The sequence below is a fragment of the Lutjanus erythropterus genome, chromosome 2, assembly GCF_056507025.1.
Source record: "Lutjanus erythropterus isolate fLutEry1 chromosome 2, fLutEry1.hap2, whole genome shotgun sequence".
NCBI lineage: Eukaryota > Metazoa > Chordata > Actinopteri > Lutjaniformes > Lutjanidae > Lutjanus > Lutjanus erythropterus.
The window spans coordinates 49,274,002-49,289,001 of NC_139318.1; the positions used below are offsets into that span (position 1 = coordinate 49,274,002).

General features: G+C 43.7%; 1 protein-coding gene across 1 annotated transcript in view; it reads left to right on the forward strand.

The window, feature by feature from the left end:
- Nucleotides 1-15,000, forward strand: part of LOC146332392 (ral GTPase-activating protein subunit beta-like) — a 32,003-nt gene that overhangs the window by 1,831 nt on the left and 15,172 nt on the right. Inside the window, exons 2-15 of the mRNA XM_084746256.1 lie at nucleotides 2,042-2,218; nucleotides 3,704-3,906; nucleotides 4,110-4,276; nucleotides 4,356-4,542; nucleotides 4,933-5,064; nucleotides 9,278-9,420; nucleotides 11,203-11,247; nucleotides 11,964-12,008; nucleotides 12,189-12,236; nucleotides 12,315-12,466; nucleotides 13,148-13,325; nucleotides 13,516-13,648; nucleotides 14,321-14,488; nucleotides 14,795-14,909. Coding sequence (XP_084602382.1) covers nucleotides 2,063-2,218; nucleotides 3,704-3,906; nucleotides 4,110-4,276; nucleotides 4,356-4,542; nucleotides 4,933-5,064; nucleotides 9,278-9,420; nucleotides 11,203-11,247; nucleotides 11,964-12,008; nucleotides 12,189-12,236; nucleotides 12,315-12,466; nucleotides 13,148-13,325; nucleotides 13,516-13,648; nucleotides 14,321-14,488; nucleotides 14,795-14,909 — 1,872 coding nt within the window. The 5' untranslated portion in view covers nucleotides 2,042-2,062. The remainder of the gene's footprint in view (nucleotides 1-2,041; nucleotides 2,219-3,703; nucleotides 3,907-4,109; nucleotides 4,277-4,355; nucleotides 4,543-4,932; nucleotides 5,065-9,277; nucleotides 9,421-11,202; nucleotides 11,248-11,963; nucleotides 12,009-12,188; nucleotides 12,237-12,314; nucleotides 12,467-13,147; nucleotides 13,326-13,515; nucleotides 13,649-14,320; nucleotides 14,489-14,794; nucleotides 14,910-15,000) is intronic.

Here is a 15,000-nt window from a genome sequence, read left to right on the forward strand (position 1 = left end):
TTAACTTCTTCTTCTCGTGACGGGAAGGTGGAACCTGAGACGGATGGGAGGATTGGTGCAGCGTCAGAAACTGGACTGAACCATTGTGTCTCTGAGGGAGCTGCGCTGGAAAGTAAAGCTTTGCTTTACCTGTGAATTTACAGTCCAACCCTCACCTGTCGTCATGAGCGTTGGGTAGTGACCGAAAGAATGACATTATGGATACAAGAAGCCGAAAATGAGTTTCCTCTGTCGGCTGTCTGGACTCAGAGATCAGGTGAGGAGCTCAGACAGCCAGAGGGAACTCAGATTAGAACCGTTTCTCCTTCATGTTGAAAGGAACCAGCTGAGGTCGCTCAACATCCGATCAGGATCCTCCTGGACGACTTTTTTTTAGAGGTTTTCCAGGCACATCCCACTGGGAGGAGACCCTGGGTTTGACCGAGAACTCTGTGGATGGATTATAGATCTCATCTGGCCTGGGGACATCTCAGGATCCTCCAAGAGGAACCGGAGGATGTTGTTGAGGAGACGGACGTTTGGAACACCCTGCTGACTGCTACCACCACAACGGACAGATGGATGTTTGGTTGGTTGGATGGACAGACAGATGTTTGGCTGGTTGGATGGACAGACAGATGTTTGTTTGGTTGGATGGACAGACAGATGTTTGGTTGGATGGTTGGACAGACAGATGTTTGGTTGGTTGGATGGATGGACAGATGGTTGGTTGGTTGGATGGATGGATGGATGGATGGATGGTTGGTTGGATGGATGGATGGTTGGATGGACAGACAGATGTTTGGTTGGTTGGTTGGACAGACAGATATTTGGTTGGATGGTTGGATGGTTGGATGGATGGATGGATGGATGGACAAATGGTTGGTTGGACAGACAGATGTTTGGTTGGTTGGATGGACAGACAGATGTTTTGTTGGTTGGATGGACAGACAGATGTTTGGTTGGTTGGTTGGACAGACAGATGTTTGGTTGGATGGTTGGATGGTTGGATGGATGGATGGATGGATGGACAGACAGATGTTTGGTTGGTTGGATGGACAGACAGATGTTTGGTTGGTTGGATGGACAGACAGATGTTTGGTTGGATGGTTGGATGGACAGACAGATGTTTGGTTGGATGGTTGGATGGACAGACAGATGTTTGGTTGGTTGGATGGATGGATGGATGGACAGTTGGTTGGTTGGACAGACAGATGTTTGGTTGGTTGGATGGATGGATGGATGGACAGTTGGTTGGATGGACAGACAGATGTTTGGTTGGATGGTTGGACAGACAGATGTTTGGTTGGATGGATGGATGGATGGATGGATGGATGGATGGATGGATGGATGGACAGTTGGTTGGATGGACAGACAGATGTTTGGTTGGTTGGTTGGACAGACAGATGTTTGGTTGGATGGTTGGATGGTTGGATGGTTGGATGGATGGATGGACAGATGGTTGGTTGGACAGACAGATGTTTGGTTGGTTGGTTGGACAGACAGATGTTTGTTTGGTTGGATGGACAGACAGATGTTTGGTTGGTTGGTTGGACAGACAGATGTTTGTTTGTTTGGTTGGTTGGCTGATACACTGATGGCTAAATGAAACTTGCAGCTTGTGAAACTGCCCAGTAGCTGCAGCAGCCTGATGCGTCCCGTCGAGTCCAACCTATGGACGTGCAGCAGAGAGCTGAACTGACTTTTGTGATGATAAATGTTCTGTTTGTTTTATAGCTGTATAGTTACTGTTACGTCTGTTTGTCTTTGTGTACAATCTGAAATGTTTACAAACATAAAAGACAAAAGACATTCACACACTGACAGTAAACTGAGTCAAACTCACTGAGACAGAAGATTTGGAATATTATCTACCATGACTGAGTCAAGAGAGAGTGTCACAGATCTGGGGTTCTCTTCTAGACACAACATTTTTGGTCTAAAAGTCAGGACATCCCCGCCTGTGCTGTCTCTGAATGACCCTTTAACCTGAAAACAACTGGAACTTTTTTTTAGCAGCAGAAGAAAAACTGATCAAACTGTCTGTCTGTCTGTCTCTCAGGTGAGCAGTGACTGGTTAGTCATGGACCAATCGCTGTCGAGTGGGCGGGGTCATGCGAGCGTGCTCAGTTGTTTCCCACCCTCTGTGGGCAGAGATGTCGCCATTGCTGTGGTGAAGCCCCTGGGAGCTGGCCTGGGAAACCCTGACACCCGCAGCCTGCTGCGCACAGACAGACAGGTGTGTGTGTGTGTGTGTGTGTGTGTGTGTGTGTGTGTGTAAGAGAGAGAGTGACCTGCATGGAAAGTTAAACACACACTCAGGTCTTGATGTTTAATCTACGTTCAGTGTTTGATCAACAGTCTGAAAATGATTCACCTGCTCAGTGACTGAAGGTCGTTTATATGTTTATAAGACATTTATAAATAGTCTCATAAGAAACTTGTCAACAGTTTAAGAATCAAAGGCTTGTGAGTGTCTTCTAATTATTTATAAAAGCATTATTAACATATTTACTGGGTTTAACTAACTTATCCACTATATCTTTGTTAGAGATTTCGACACACATTAGTTTGTATTTATTAGCAGAGAAAAAAAAATGTTAACGGGGCGAATCCTCCAGCTGGATCAGGGTCTTTCTGTGTGGAGTTTGCATGTTCTCCCCGTGTCTGCGTGGGTTCTCCCCGGGTTCTCCGGCTTCCTCCCACAGTCCACAGACATGCATGCAGGTTAACTGGTGACTCTAAATTGTCTGTAGGTGTGAATGTGAGTGTCAGTGGTCGTCTGTCTCTGTGTGTCAGTCCTGTGATGAACTGGCGTCTTGTTCAGGGTGAACCCCGCCTCTCGCCCAGTGTCAGCTGGGATAGACTCCGCCCCCCGCGACCCTTCGGGAATAAGCGTTTACAGAAAATGGATGGATGGATGTTAACTGTAAATATGTGCACAATAAAGGATTAAATGTATTTTTAACTAATAAATGTGTAGTGAAGTAGACAAGTAATTTAGTTGACCTTAAAATGTATTTATAATGCTGTTACGAACAATCGTAAGACTCCAAGCATTTTATTAGAATTCTCAAGTAATCTATAACATGTTTGTGATAAGACTGCTTATACATGTCTCATAATCTATCATCCATCTTACAGGCTGTTATTACCACTTATTAAAAACACTTTAATATAAAGTGTTTTCTAAGTGTTATATAAGTAAAATACGTCATTTGTTTAGTTTTGAATCGAATCATAAGTTAGTTTTAAAGTGTTCATAATAATCTGAATGCTCTGTAAGGACTGAGTGAAAATGACATCACAGCAGCTGCAAACAGACATTGTGATTGGTTAAGACTAGGGTTGCCATGGTGACGACATTTTCCCTCTGGTCAATAACCTGTGATCAGTGGACATTTTAGAAGAGAACATATTTCTTCATTATGAGGTCAAAGCGCTGACGTTGATCTTTAACATTCCATCTTCTGACCAGCAGGTGGAGCCGATGAACGATGTAACGCTAACGTTTAGATCGGAAATGATTATTTTCATTATCAGTCAATCTGTTGATCATTTTCTCCACTAGTGCACCGAAAAAGAGGAGAAACAAGATGAAAAATGTCAAAAGAAGAAAAATGAAAATCAACGTAACAACAAACAACATGATGACTGTCAAAATAAAATAAAAGCTTAACGTTCCTCTGAAGAAGGAGGATTAAATATGTGTGTTTGTTTCCAGGTGAAGTGGACGATGGAGGTGTTGTGTTACAGTTTGACTCTCCCATTGGATGGAGACACTGTCAAGCTTTGTGTGGACATCTACACCGATTGGCTAATGGCCCTGGTTTCCCCGAGAGACTCCATCCCTCCACCAATCAGCAGAGAGCCTGATCTGTATGTCCAGAAGATCCTCCAAGACCTGTACAGCCTCTTCATGCCCAGGTAGACTGAACCACTGACCACACACCTGGTTCACAGGGGCGGAGCCTTTATTCATGATGAGAGCTGCAACAATTCATTGATTAATTGATTATTGTCATTTGTCACCATTTTCTGTCATTTTCTGGACCGAACAAATAATCAATTAATGGAGAAAATGATCAACAGATTGATTGATGATGAAGACATTCGTCCCCGCCCCCCAGATCAGACCAGGTGGGTCCGGTCTACCTGTCTCTCTGTCAGCAGGTGTTGTGTGCAGTGCAGTCATTGGCCAGAGAGAGTGCTGTGATGAGCAAAGATACCTGGGAGACTCTGCTGCACTTCCTGCTTCGCATCAATCATGCTATCTTGGCTCCATCCAGCACTACAGGTGAGCTTGTGACTCCGCCCCTTTGTGTCTGTCTCATCTGTCTGTCTCACCTGTCTGTTACCTGTTTGTCTCTCTGCAGGTGGAGTATCGGAGGAGCTGTCTCACCTGTCGATGGCGGTGCTGCTTGAGGTCTGGCTGCTGTCTTGCTCTCGGTGTTTCCCGTCTCGCTCTTTGTGGCTGACGGGCAGACAGATGTTGACCAGCTGGAGACATCAGCCTGCGGTAGTGGAGCAGTGGAGCCGCGTCATCACCGCCTTGACCTCCAGGTAAACATTTAAGATTCACAAGAGGGTCCACAGCAATAAACCACTCAACCAACTAACAACCCAACAAACTGACTAACAAACCAACAAACTGACTAACAAACCAACAAGCCACTCAACAAACAGCCAAACCACAAAAAAAGCAAATAAACAACAACAAAAAGAAAAACAAACGAACCGATAAACCATAAATCCAGGAACCTTGGAAACAAACCACAACCAACCAACAAGCATTTGCTATGAAGAAGACTGCGCCCAACAACGAACCCAACGAACCCAACGAACCCAATGAACCCAACAAACCCAACAAACCCACCAACCAAGAAACCAGCAAACAAACAATGAAACCAAAAAACCAAAATTAACCATATCTGTGTTTATATGTGTGTTCAGGTTGTTGCTGCTGTCCTTTGGTCCATCCTTCCCTCATTTTAAAGTTCCAGATGAAGATGCTGCTCTGATCCCTGCAGACCTGGATGACGAGCGAATCTCTCACACCTGGTTCAGGTTCCTGCACCTGCTCAGGTACCTTTGACTCCTACAGAGATCCAAACCATGAAGGAAGCTCAACACAATCAGACTTTCTTTGTATGAGCTGTTTGACAAAACCTAAAACCCCAGTCAGAGTTAACGGATATCAACGGTCTGTTAACTCAGACTTTCTTCTTCACTTTGTTAGGAAAAGAGTGAAACATTAATGAGTGGAACTTTTTACAGCCGATTTAATCTGAAACTCGGAGCCTAACCTGCTCCTGACCAGGCTGTGAGATCAGCATCATCACAGGTGACTTCAGACTCAACATACCTGCTGAAACATGAATCTGCCTTCGACTGTTCGTTGTGCAACAGACAGTGACAGCAGAGCAGTGAAATGTTTGTCTGTGGGTCAGAACCCTCCTGTCTCTGTCTCCACTCTATATTTTAACTACATCCTCCCACGAAAAATCCTCAAAAATGTGCAAGAAATGTTGAGAAGCTCTCTGCACACCTGAAGTGTCTGACAGGTGCGTCAGAAGAAAAATTCAATTTTTTGGACCGAAACGTCGGATATTCAATAAATCAGTAGAAAGCGAGACGGTGTGCGGGAGTCTATCTTTTTTCAAACTACATCCTCCCAAAAATCTGCTGCCGCTGTTGTAGTGGCCTCTGTGTAACTGTAGTTTATTCTTATTTTATGGGTGGCCAGCCAGGTGACATCCTGACAAGTCACATGACAGGTGTCATGATATACCAGTGTTACCTGTGATAAAAAAAAAAATCAAGGGCAAAACTAAATCATAATATCATATTAATAATCCACATATGATACAAACGTGCAGCCTCAGGTCACATCAGAATAACGACCTGCTTGCTGTACATTTTTCTACTTTTTCAAGATTCAAGATCCAGTAATTTATCAGTGAAGAACTGACTGGACTTTGTCTTGGTTTGTGTTCAAACAGCAAAACAAAACAAATACATACACAGAAATATCCAAAAACATAATTACTCATCAATATAAGACAAATATGCAGCATGAAATACTCCATCAGAGTAAATAAAACAACTCTATCAAATACACTCAGTCAGAGTGAATATAAGTAGAAGTACTCTATCAGAGTAAATGTAACACAGGTGTCCAGTCCACTGAGGGACGCAGTTAAATACACCTGAAGGTGAGGAGTTCAGGGAGACTTTCAATAGTCGAATATTCGTCGATTCGATTCGAGGAGGTCTGGTTCCACTATGATCCTCGCAGTCGAATCGTCGGAAAATGTTGTTATGTAACTAGACCATACCATTCTGACTAGGCGGGGGTGCCCACGACTGCTGACTGTCTTTTTTCAATATATAAAAACCTATTTTTGATACAAAATCTGTGACTTTCTTGTAATAAAGAGTTCAAAATGATTTGTGTAGATCTGGACTTATAGCTTCTTACGCATTAATAACCTAAATCACCCCCTGCAGTTGCATGATCCAATGAGCGGAGGTGAGCAGCACAACGGGATCGACGGATTTATTAGCTCAGCCAGTAAAAAAACTTCGAAAGTGTACTTTGAACGTTGTGGCAGTGCTGAAGCCGATGATCACTGTGACAGAGCTTCTCTCTCAGAAAACAACGCATCACTGTTCCAACGCTGGTGAACATTAAAAAGAGACATTGGACAGTGCAGGAGGACGACAGTCGCACCACGAAGACACTCGAGTGTCCGCTGGCTGAGGAGGTGGACAGGCGTTAGGAACTGAAAGGACCAGCGCTGGAGAGAAGCGTTTACATCACTGCTGCGGTGATTCACAAAACTCTCCTTTCTCTCAGACGAAGAAAGCGATGAGGCAGCGGAGAGTCTAACTGAAAGACACTGCGAGGAGGAGGAAAGTGACACGTGACGGTGGATCCTGGGCCGACCGCGCCGAAACAGGACACTGTGGTGGCTATACTGCTGGCCAGCGATGACGATGAGGAGGAACAGGATGACACAAGCGAGATGAAGGCGTATTTGAAGGACAGGCAGAAAAATGAGGACAGATATTCCAGGTTGGCAAGAACTGCGAAAAGATTTCACAGCATCCCGTCCACGTCCACGCCAGCTGAGAGGATGTTTGCAAAGGCGGGTTTCATGAAATAAATCAAGGAACGCACTTTTCCCGGGTTCTGCAAACCAGCTGGTTCTCCTGACACACAACTTGAGAAAAATCAGAAAACCAAAGTAGAGTTGGTTGTTAATGTGTGAAGGATTTATTTTTGAGCTGAGCTGAAGGCTGCGCCCCGAACGGCTCAGTGATATTCTATATATATTTATATATTTCTTTGTCTTTTTTGCTGCATGTTCCGACTTTCTGAAGATTCTGACTTCTATTATGTTTATTTTTTCGTTGTTTTATGATTGTTTTTTATTCAGACAGATTTTATTGCATTTAGTATTTAAGTTTTGCACTATAGTACCAGCGCTGTTCGTTTATTTTATCCTGATTCTCGTGTGAACTGTAAATTAAAGGGCCAGGAGGAGCAGAGGCAGGTTTATGCATATTATTGTTAAGCAGTTTGTTCATATTTTGTGTGAAGTTTGAAGTTCAGTTTTGTTCATGGCTTTAAATAAAAGTATTTGTTAAACCTACCAAGTTTCAGTGTTTTAACTTTTGTATATGAAACGAGAAAAAGGCAAAATCTGACGAATCAGATTCGACTATGAAAATCCCTCGTCCTCGCTGCCTCAGGATTTGTGCTGAGAACTGAGTGGTTCTGTTCTTAAGTCTGTGAGTGAGAGGCGTCTCTAAAGATCCGTCCCAAACATATCAGTGTCATGAATCTCACAGATGCGTCACCACCTTGTGAAGCTCCTCCCTGTCATCAGCTGAGTTACCACATCCCAGCTTTTCATATCTCAAATCTCCTGAGCTGCTGCAGAAAGAACAACCGTCGACGGTCTTTCTGCACAGTATGAGTAATACTGACGGCCGCCAGGTATTTGAGGTTCTGTACCATTTACACAACAATAATAATAATCAATAACCAGGAGCTGAAGCTCACAACCTTTGCATTTGTGGAAATCCACAATCATCTCCTCGGTTTTGAAGATGTTTAAGCTGGTAAAGGAAATAAGAGCCGTCACAGTGACATCATCCACAAATTTAAAGATTTTAACTGAGTCAGAATGAGAAATGCAGTCGTTGGTGTTCACTGACTGAAGAAGAGGAGACGAAACACGACCCGGGAATCACCGACGCTACTGAGCGAAGACTCGGTCAAACAGTCAAAGATCCAGTTACAGGTGGATCCACTCACAGTCTGAGTCGCAGCAGAGTTCACCACCTCACAGCTGATGAACACATGATTAATGATGAGCTGATTTTCATTTGATCAATTTTTGTTACTTTTATAAAGTGTCTTTATCTTGTGTGTCTTGACTTAAATTTTTTTTTATACTTTTTATTTTGTCTTTTTCAAGTTTCACAGGAAGGAAAGAGAAAAAATAAAAATGAAAATAAATGAAAATAAAGAATGATTATAACAATTATAACATCATAACAGGAGATGAAGTATATTGCCATTCTTTTCTTTCCCTTCTTCTTTAAGGGCATGGCTGGGATTTGACCTTAAATGTAGTCCATTTTTGCCACTTTTGAGCAAAATCCCTTCCTCTAATTCTCAAACAAAAAGTCAATTTTTCCATGGCGTATATTTCTTCAACGATGTCTAGCCGTTGTCTGAGCCCTGGAGGATCGCTTCTCATTCTTGTCAGGGCCTTTTTGGCGGCAACAGTTAATATTTTAAAGAGGTAGATGTCTCTCTTCTCATTTACTTCAACAGGGATAAGTCCCAGGTAAACAGTACATGGGTCTTTGGGTACTCTTAGATTTAAAATTTCCTCCATTGTTTGGATAACATTATGCCAGAATAATTGTATTTTTGGACATGTCCATGATCACACCCTCTCCAACAATTCTGTTGTTGATGTGTTTGTTTAGTCTTAATGTGTGGAGTGATAAAAAAGCGTATGAGATTTTTCTCCAATCACTTTCTGACAATACAACATTGAATTCTTGTTCCCATTTTGATTTGATATATAATGAGTTTCTTCCATTACATTTTTGAGACTTCTATACAGTTTTGATACAATCTTTGAGGGGGTTCTTTTATATGTCTTGACTTAAATGTAGAAGTTTGAGACATTTTATCTGGAAAAGTTTTCTGGTTGACGTTCAGGATAAATGACCGCTCAACTAAATACAGTAAATCTTGAATAAATCTTCCCAGTAACCCCGTGGACCTCAGTCACCAGGCGGTCGTCGGTTCAACTCCGTCCTGCCAGGAGGAGGCGCTCAGAGGTGACAGTCAGCTGCCGAACATCTTCTTCAGAGCCATGACAGCGGTCAGCACGCTGGTCGACGCCTTCCTGGGTACGCTGAACCCTGACCTGTGATTCGAGGAGCAAATGAAGAGCATCATCAATCTCGAAATGGTTTCAGATGAACAAACTCTCTCTTGATATAAATAAGTTAAACTTTCTAATATTCTGTAACAAAAATAAAAAAGTATATGTAGGAAAAAGACAAGTGATTCCTAGACGATATTGAAAAACTCGGGTTCCTCACGTTAAATTCCTCAGGCGTCATAGTAAACGAAAAGTTGACGTGGAAATACCAGATTGAACTTGTCTGTAAAAAGATTATAAAGTCAGTAGAGACTCATAAATCAAAGACCTATTTTAACGAATTCCTCCTACAGAAATGTTTCAATTGACTTCAACACTGGTGTGGAGCATCTAGACACGTGTGTGATTAAAACTGACTAAAAGATTCGGTCAGCGTTAAACGCTGTGGCTGTAGCGGGGTGGCGAATTTTCATGTCTCGCCATGAAACAGGAAATTGCTATAACTTTAATGTAAATGAGCCAATCTGCATAAACTTCACGTGTGATAATAGTCGTGTCCTGAACACAGCTTTGTAATACTGAGGGCAGGAAATGACATCGAATTCCTTAAAAAAGTAGTTCACCCAAAAATGAAATTGCACTAAATATCTACTCACTTCTGTACTGATGTGAAGATGGATGAAGATCTTCAGTTCACGAGACACGAAACACCAGTTTCAACAGGAAACACAACTGTAGTCAAATCCAGTGCAACTGAAGTGACGAGTGATCAGTTTTAAAATGAAAAAAAAAAAACATAAAAACAAACCCACAAAATGCCTCCATACTGCTCACATGCTGTTTTCTCACAGAGCGACGTGTTGCGCGTAAAGTTTAAAAATGTCCGAGGACTTCGACATGGAAGAGGAACTTTATTCTTTTGCTGGGCTACAGCTTGTGTCTCTGCTGTGTTTCCAGCCTCAGAGGCTACAGTTGACATTGAGGCTGAAAACATGGTGGACATGGTGTCTTTCTGAGTTACATTTTACTGTCACCTCTTACAGACACTTAAATCAAACCACAGGAGCGGTACGGAGACAGTTTGTTTTTGGTGTTCTTTTTTTTACGTTTGAAAACTGATCACCGTTCACTTTGAACGTAGTGGATTTGTCTGCGCAGCTGTTTCCTGCTGAAGCTCCAGAAACATATTGTTCACTGAAGTCTTCACCCGTCCTCGCGTCACCACAGGGGTGACTGGGTATCGAGCGACATTTCGTTTCAGGGCAGACTGTGGCTTCGGGGCGACGACACGGAGCCTCTCCGCCCGGGACGGGTCCGACCACGGAGCCTCTCCGCCCGGGACGGGTCCGACCATCGATATGATCATTGTTCAGAAAGCAACTGAAAATGTCCTTAGTCAGCAAAACTTTAGCACTTGGTGGACCTCGCTGTAATGCATCACTTCTGTATATCAGTTTTATATCTCTACTTTCTCTTCACACTTTAAAGTTTGTCCATTTGTAGTTATAAAACAGAGGACGTCTTCAGAAGTCTACGGCTCCCAACCTGTCCTGCACAATGTTTAACAATGTTTCTGTGTTTTTGTGTATTTTTCTATTGAGTTTTTATATCAGTCATGTCAGCTGACAGAAGCTCGTGTCTTTGCGAGTCAAACTTCAGGTCAGACCAAAATAACAGAACATGCGTTAATCACACAATAAAATATATATAATAATAATAAAATAAAATAAGTTATATGATCTCACTGCACTGACAGTCAGGACGTCCATCTGTTTTATGTGACAGATTTTATTTTGTCTTCTGTCAGGTGTGACTGTGACCAACAAAGACACAACAGAGCTGCCACACACTGGTACACACACACACACACACACACACACACACACACACACACACACACACACACACACACACTGAACAACACACACACACACTGAACAACACACACACTGGTACACACACACACACACACACACACACACACACACACACACACACACACACACACACACACACTGAACAACACACACACTGGTACACACACACACACACACACACTGAACAACACACACACACACACACACACACACACACACACACACACACTGGTACACACACACACACACACACACACATACACAGACACACACTGGTACACACACACACACACACACACACATACACAGACACACACTGGTACACACACACACACACACACACATACACAGACACACACTGGTACACACACACACACACACACACACACACACAGACACACACTGGTGTACACACACACACACACACACACACACACACACACACACACACACACACACACACACACAGACACACACACACACTGGTACACACACACACACACACACACACACACACACAGACACACACTGGTGTACACACACACAGACACACACACACACACACACAGACACACACACACACTGGTACACACACACACAGACACACACACACAGACACACACAGTATTTCTGTTCATGTTGTCTTGTTGTTGTTGTTGTTGTTGTTGTTGTTGTTGTTGTGTTTCAGCAGGATTAACGACGAGGATCCATTTCAGAGAGCGGTTTCCGTCTCTTGGTACAAACAGTTTGCTGTCATTGTTTTCGTTCAGCTAATCGTTTTGTCATGTTTTCCTGATCATTGTTTGTGATTGATAATAATTGTGGGAGGTATCAGAAAAGCTCGAACTAATTTAAAGTTGGTTTTATTGATAAACTTGATCAAACTATGTTTATTTTTCACCTCATTTCCTTTCAGGTGTTGCTGTGACCAGGAGCCCGTTCAGAGACCGCCTCCCCTCTTACGGTAATCCCCGCCCACCTACCTGCTAACCCTGATGTGATTGGCGGTTTTGTAAGAGCACCCGTTCTCTGGTTTCCTCAGGTCTGTCCCGACCTCGTTCTGGCAGTGCCCCGCCCACCCCAGTGAACATACTGAGTGTGCCCAGCGCTCCCCCCTCCACCACCTCCCCCCCTACACCCAACAGACGACTGAAACCTATACATGTTTCCAAGGCAACCAGCAAACCTCCTACAGTACGTCACGACTCCTTACCTGTCCAGGTTAGGCCTGGGCGATAAAACGATGATGGCCATCGACTATCAACACGTCATCAATAGTTTGATAAAAATGTTCAATAGTTTCATTAAAATGCACCGAATGTAAACAGCCATGACAACAGAAAATGACCACACCCCCCCACTCAGAGACGGCCTATCAGAGCCCCGATATCAGCCAATCATTTCACAGATAAGACCCACATGTGATCCGTCTCCAGCTCATAAACAGCCAATCATATCCTGAGGTCCTGCAGTGACACGTGACCATGAACGAACGACAACACGGCGTCACACGAGATCAGCTGATCAGTCTGGCAGGTTTTTGTTCGTAGTGACGGAGATGCTTCACGTTAAAGGAGTCAGCTGAGGTGGAGGAGCAGGAAACGATGGCGAGGAGACGGACGTGGTCGACCTGCTGCCACTACGACGGATACATGGAGGAAAACTGATGGTTGAATCAAAAACATCAGACTTCTTTTATAACTTCAGCTGCTTCCAATCAGCTTCGATCATGTCGGTAGATAATTATTGATTTCTATTAGCATGAACCTTTCGGCCGTGTCGCCCAGGCCTAGTCCAGGTACCGGACTCTTTACCTGTCCAGGAATATACTTCCTGTTTGAAACATGTTATGACATAATTCCTCTCTCCTCTCAGACGTCTCCCTCCCCCCATCACTGGAAGTCATCCTCCCATCCTCCCCCCTCTTCTCCCCTTCTTTACTCCCCACCCCGGCCTCCCCCCTCCCCCCTCAGGTGTAACGTGGACTCCCTCCTCCACCTGTTCGGCTGCTGGCTGTTTGATGCTGCTCTGATCAACAGAGACCCTGGTCTGCCTGCTCAGTACTCAGTACAACAGTACTACACACAGTACTACACACAATACTACACATACTACACCAACTACACACAATGGTACACACAGTACAACACATAATACACACAGTACAGGTACTTCATCCTCTGTATACAATTACTGTGAAGCAGGTCACTGTCCACATGATACATGAACTCTCTTTGCCTCTGCAGCTGGTCGTTGTGATGTCGCTGTGATGTCACACAGGTGGGCAGCTGGTCAAGCCGAGGCCTGTGGGACGCTCTGCAGGATCTTCACCTGTAAGAAAACTGCAGAGGACATCCTGCCTGTCTACCTGTCCAGGTTCATGTCTATTTATCTTTATTTATTTTATCTGATTTATCTTTAGTCACTTCAGAAGTAAAACAGAAACTTTTAGATTTAGTTTCGATCCCAGTTTGTTTTAATGTGAGGAAACAAAAAAAAAAAAGTTTGTCCTGGTCCAAACTGAAATACTTGGTAAAGTGATCACTTCATTAGAACCTTTTAGACCCGTCTGAACCGTGTGGACGCCGAAACTAGTACTCAGCAAAAATGTCTGAAGTAGGAAGAGTGGAAGCAAATTCACAAAGCAACAAACTCTAAATATAATATATATTCAAGATTTTTCACTACATGTAAAGTACTTTTAAAAATTGACTCATCGGTGATGTCTAATTGCTGGAGAAAGTGTGGGGAGACGAACCACCTGCACATATTGTTTGTCCTGTATTAAAATTATTCTGCCATTCAGTTATAACAGCTCTGAGCCTGTTTCAAATAAAAAAAGCACTTTGTGAAAAGTTCTATATAAATAAAGTTTGATTGATTGACGTCTGTCTACCTGTCCAGGTACAGTCCTCTCGGGTCTCCTCCTGCAGGAGATGGTGGGCGGAGCAGCTTACCTGCTGAGACTGTGATAGTCACTTGTTGTCTTTCTGCTGATTGGTTAATGTAACAGGTGTGTGTGTTCTCTTTACTCTGTCCAACCTACAGGTTCTACCTGGTTCTCCTGCAGGGTGTCCAGGTGAAGGAGGTGGCGTGTCCTCCTGTCCTTGCCTCCATCCTACTGAACTCCACCTGTCTGTTCTGCTGTGACCTGAAAGGAGTCAACCTGCTGCTGCCCTCCTTCATCTCAGCAGTCGAAAATGTCCTTCTTGACAGGTACAAGTACTGTGAGTACTACAAGTACCGTGAGTACTACAAGTACCGTGAGTACTACAGGTACCGTGAGTACTACAGGTACCGTGAGTACTACAGGTACTGTGAGTACTAGCACTGGCTTCACACTGGGGGGAATGAAAACTTAAATGAAACAGCGTTTGGAAGTGATGTAATCATGAGGGTTGATGTAGTCATACAGTCACCTGTAGAACTCCACCTAGAGGTGAAGAAAGGTATGACTGCAGGTAAATGCTGCTGTCTGTCTGTCTGTCTGTCTGTCTGTCTGTCTGTCTGTCTGTCGTTCAGAGACCTGATGAGGTTTAAGAGTTTTGTGAATCTTGTGGATCTGAGACGGTCCTCCATCCTCATCCTGCTGTCCCTGCTGCCCCTCCCCCAACAGTTTCCTTCTGTCCAATCACAGGTGAGCTTCTATCCACCCTGTTAAACACCTTCATACACCTGTTCACACCAAACCTGGACTTCAGGTGAAGTAACAATATCTGTTAATAACC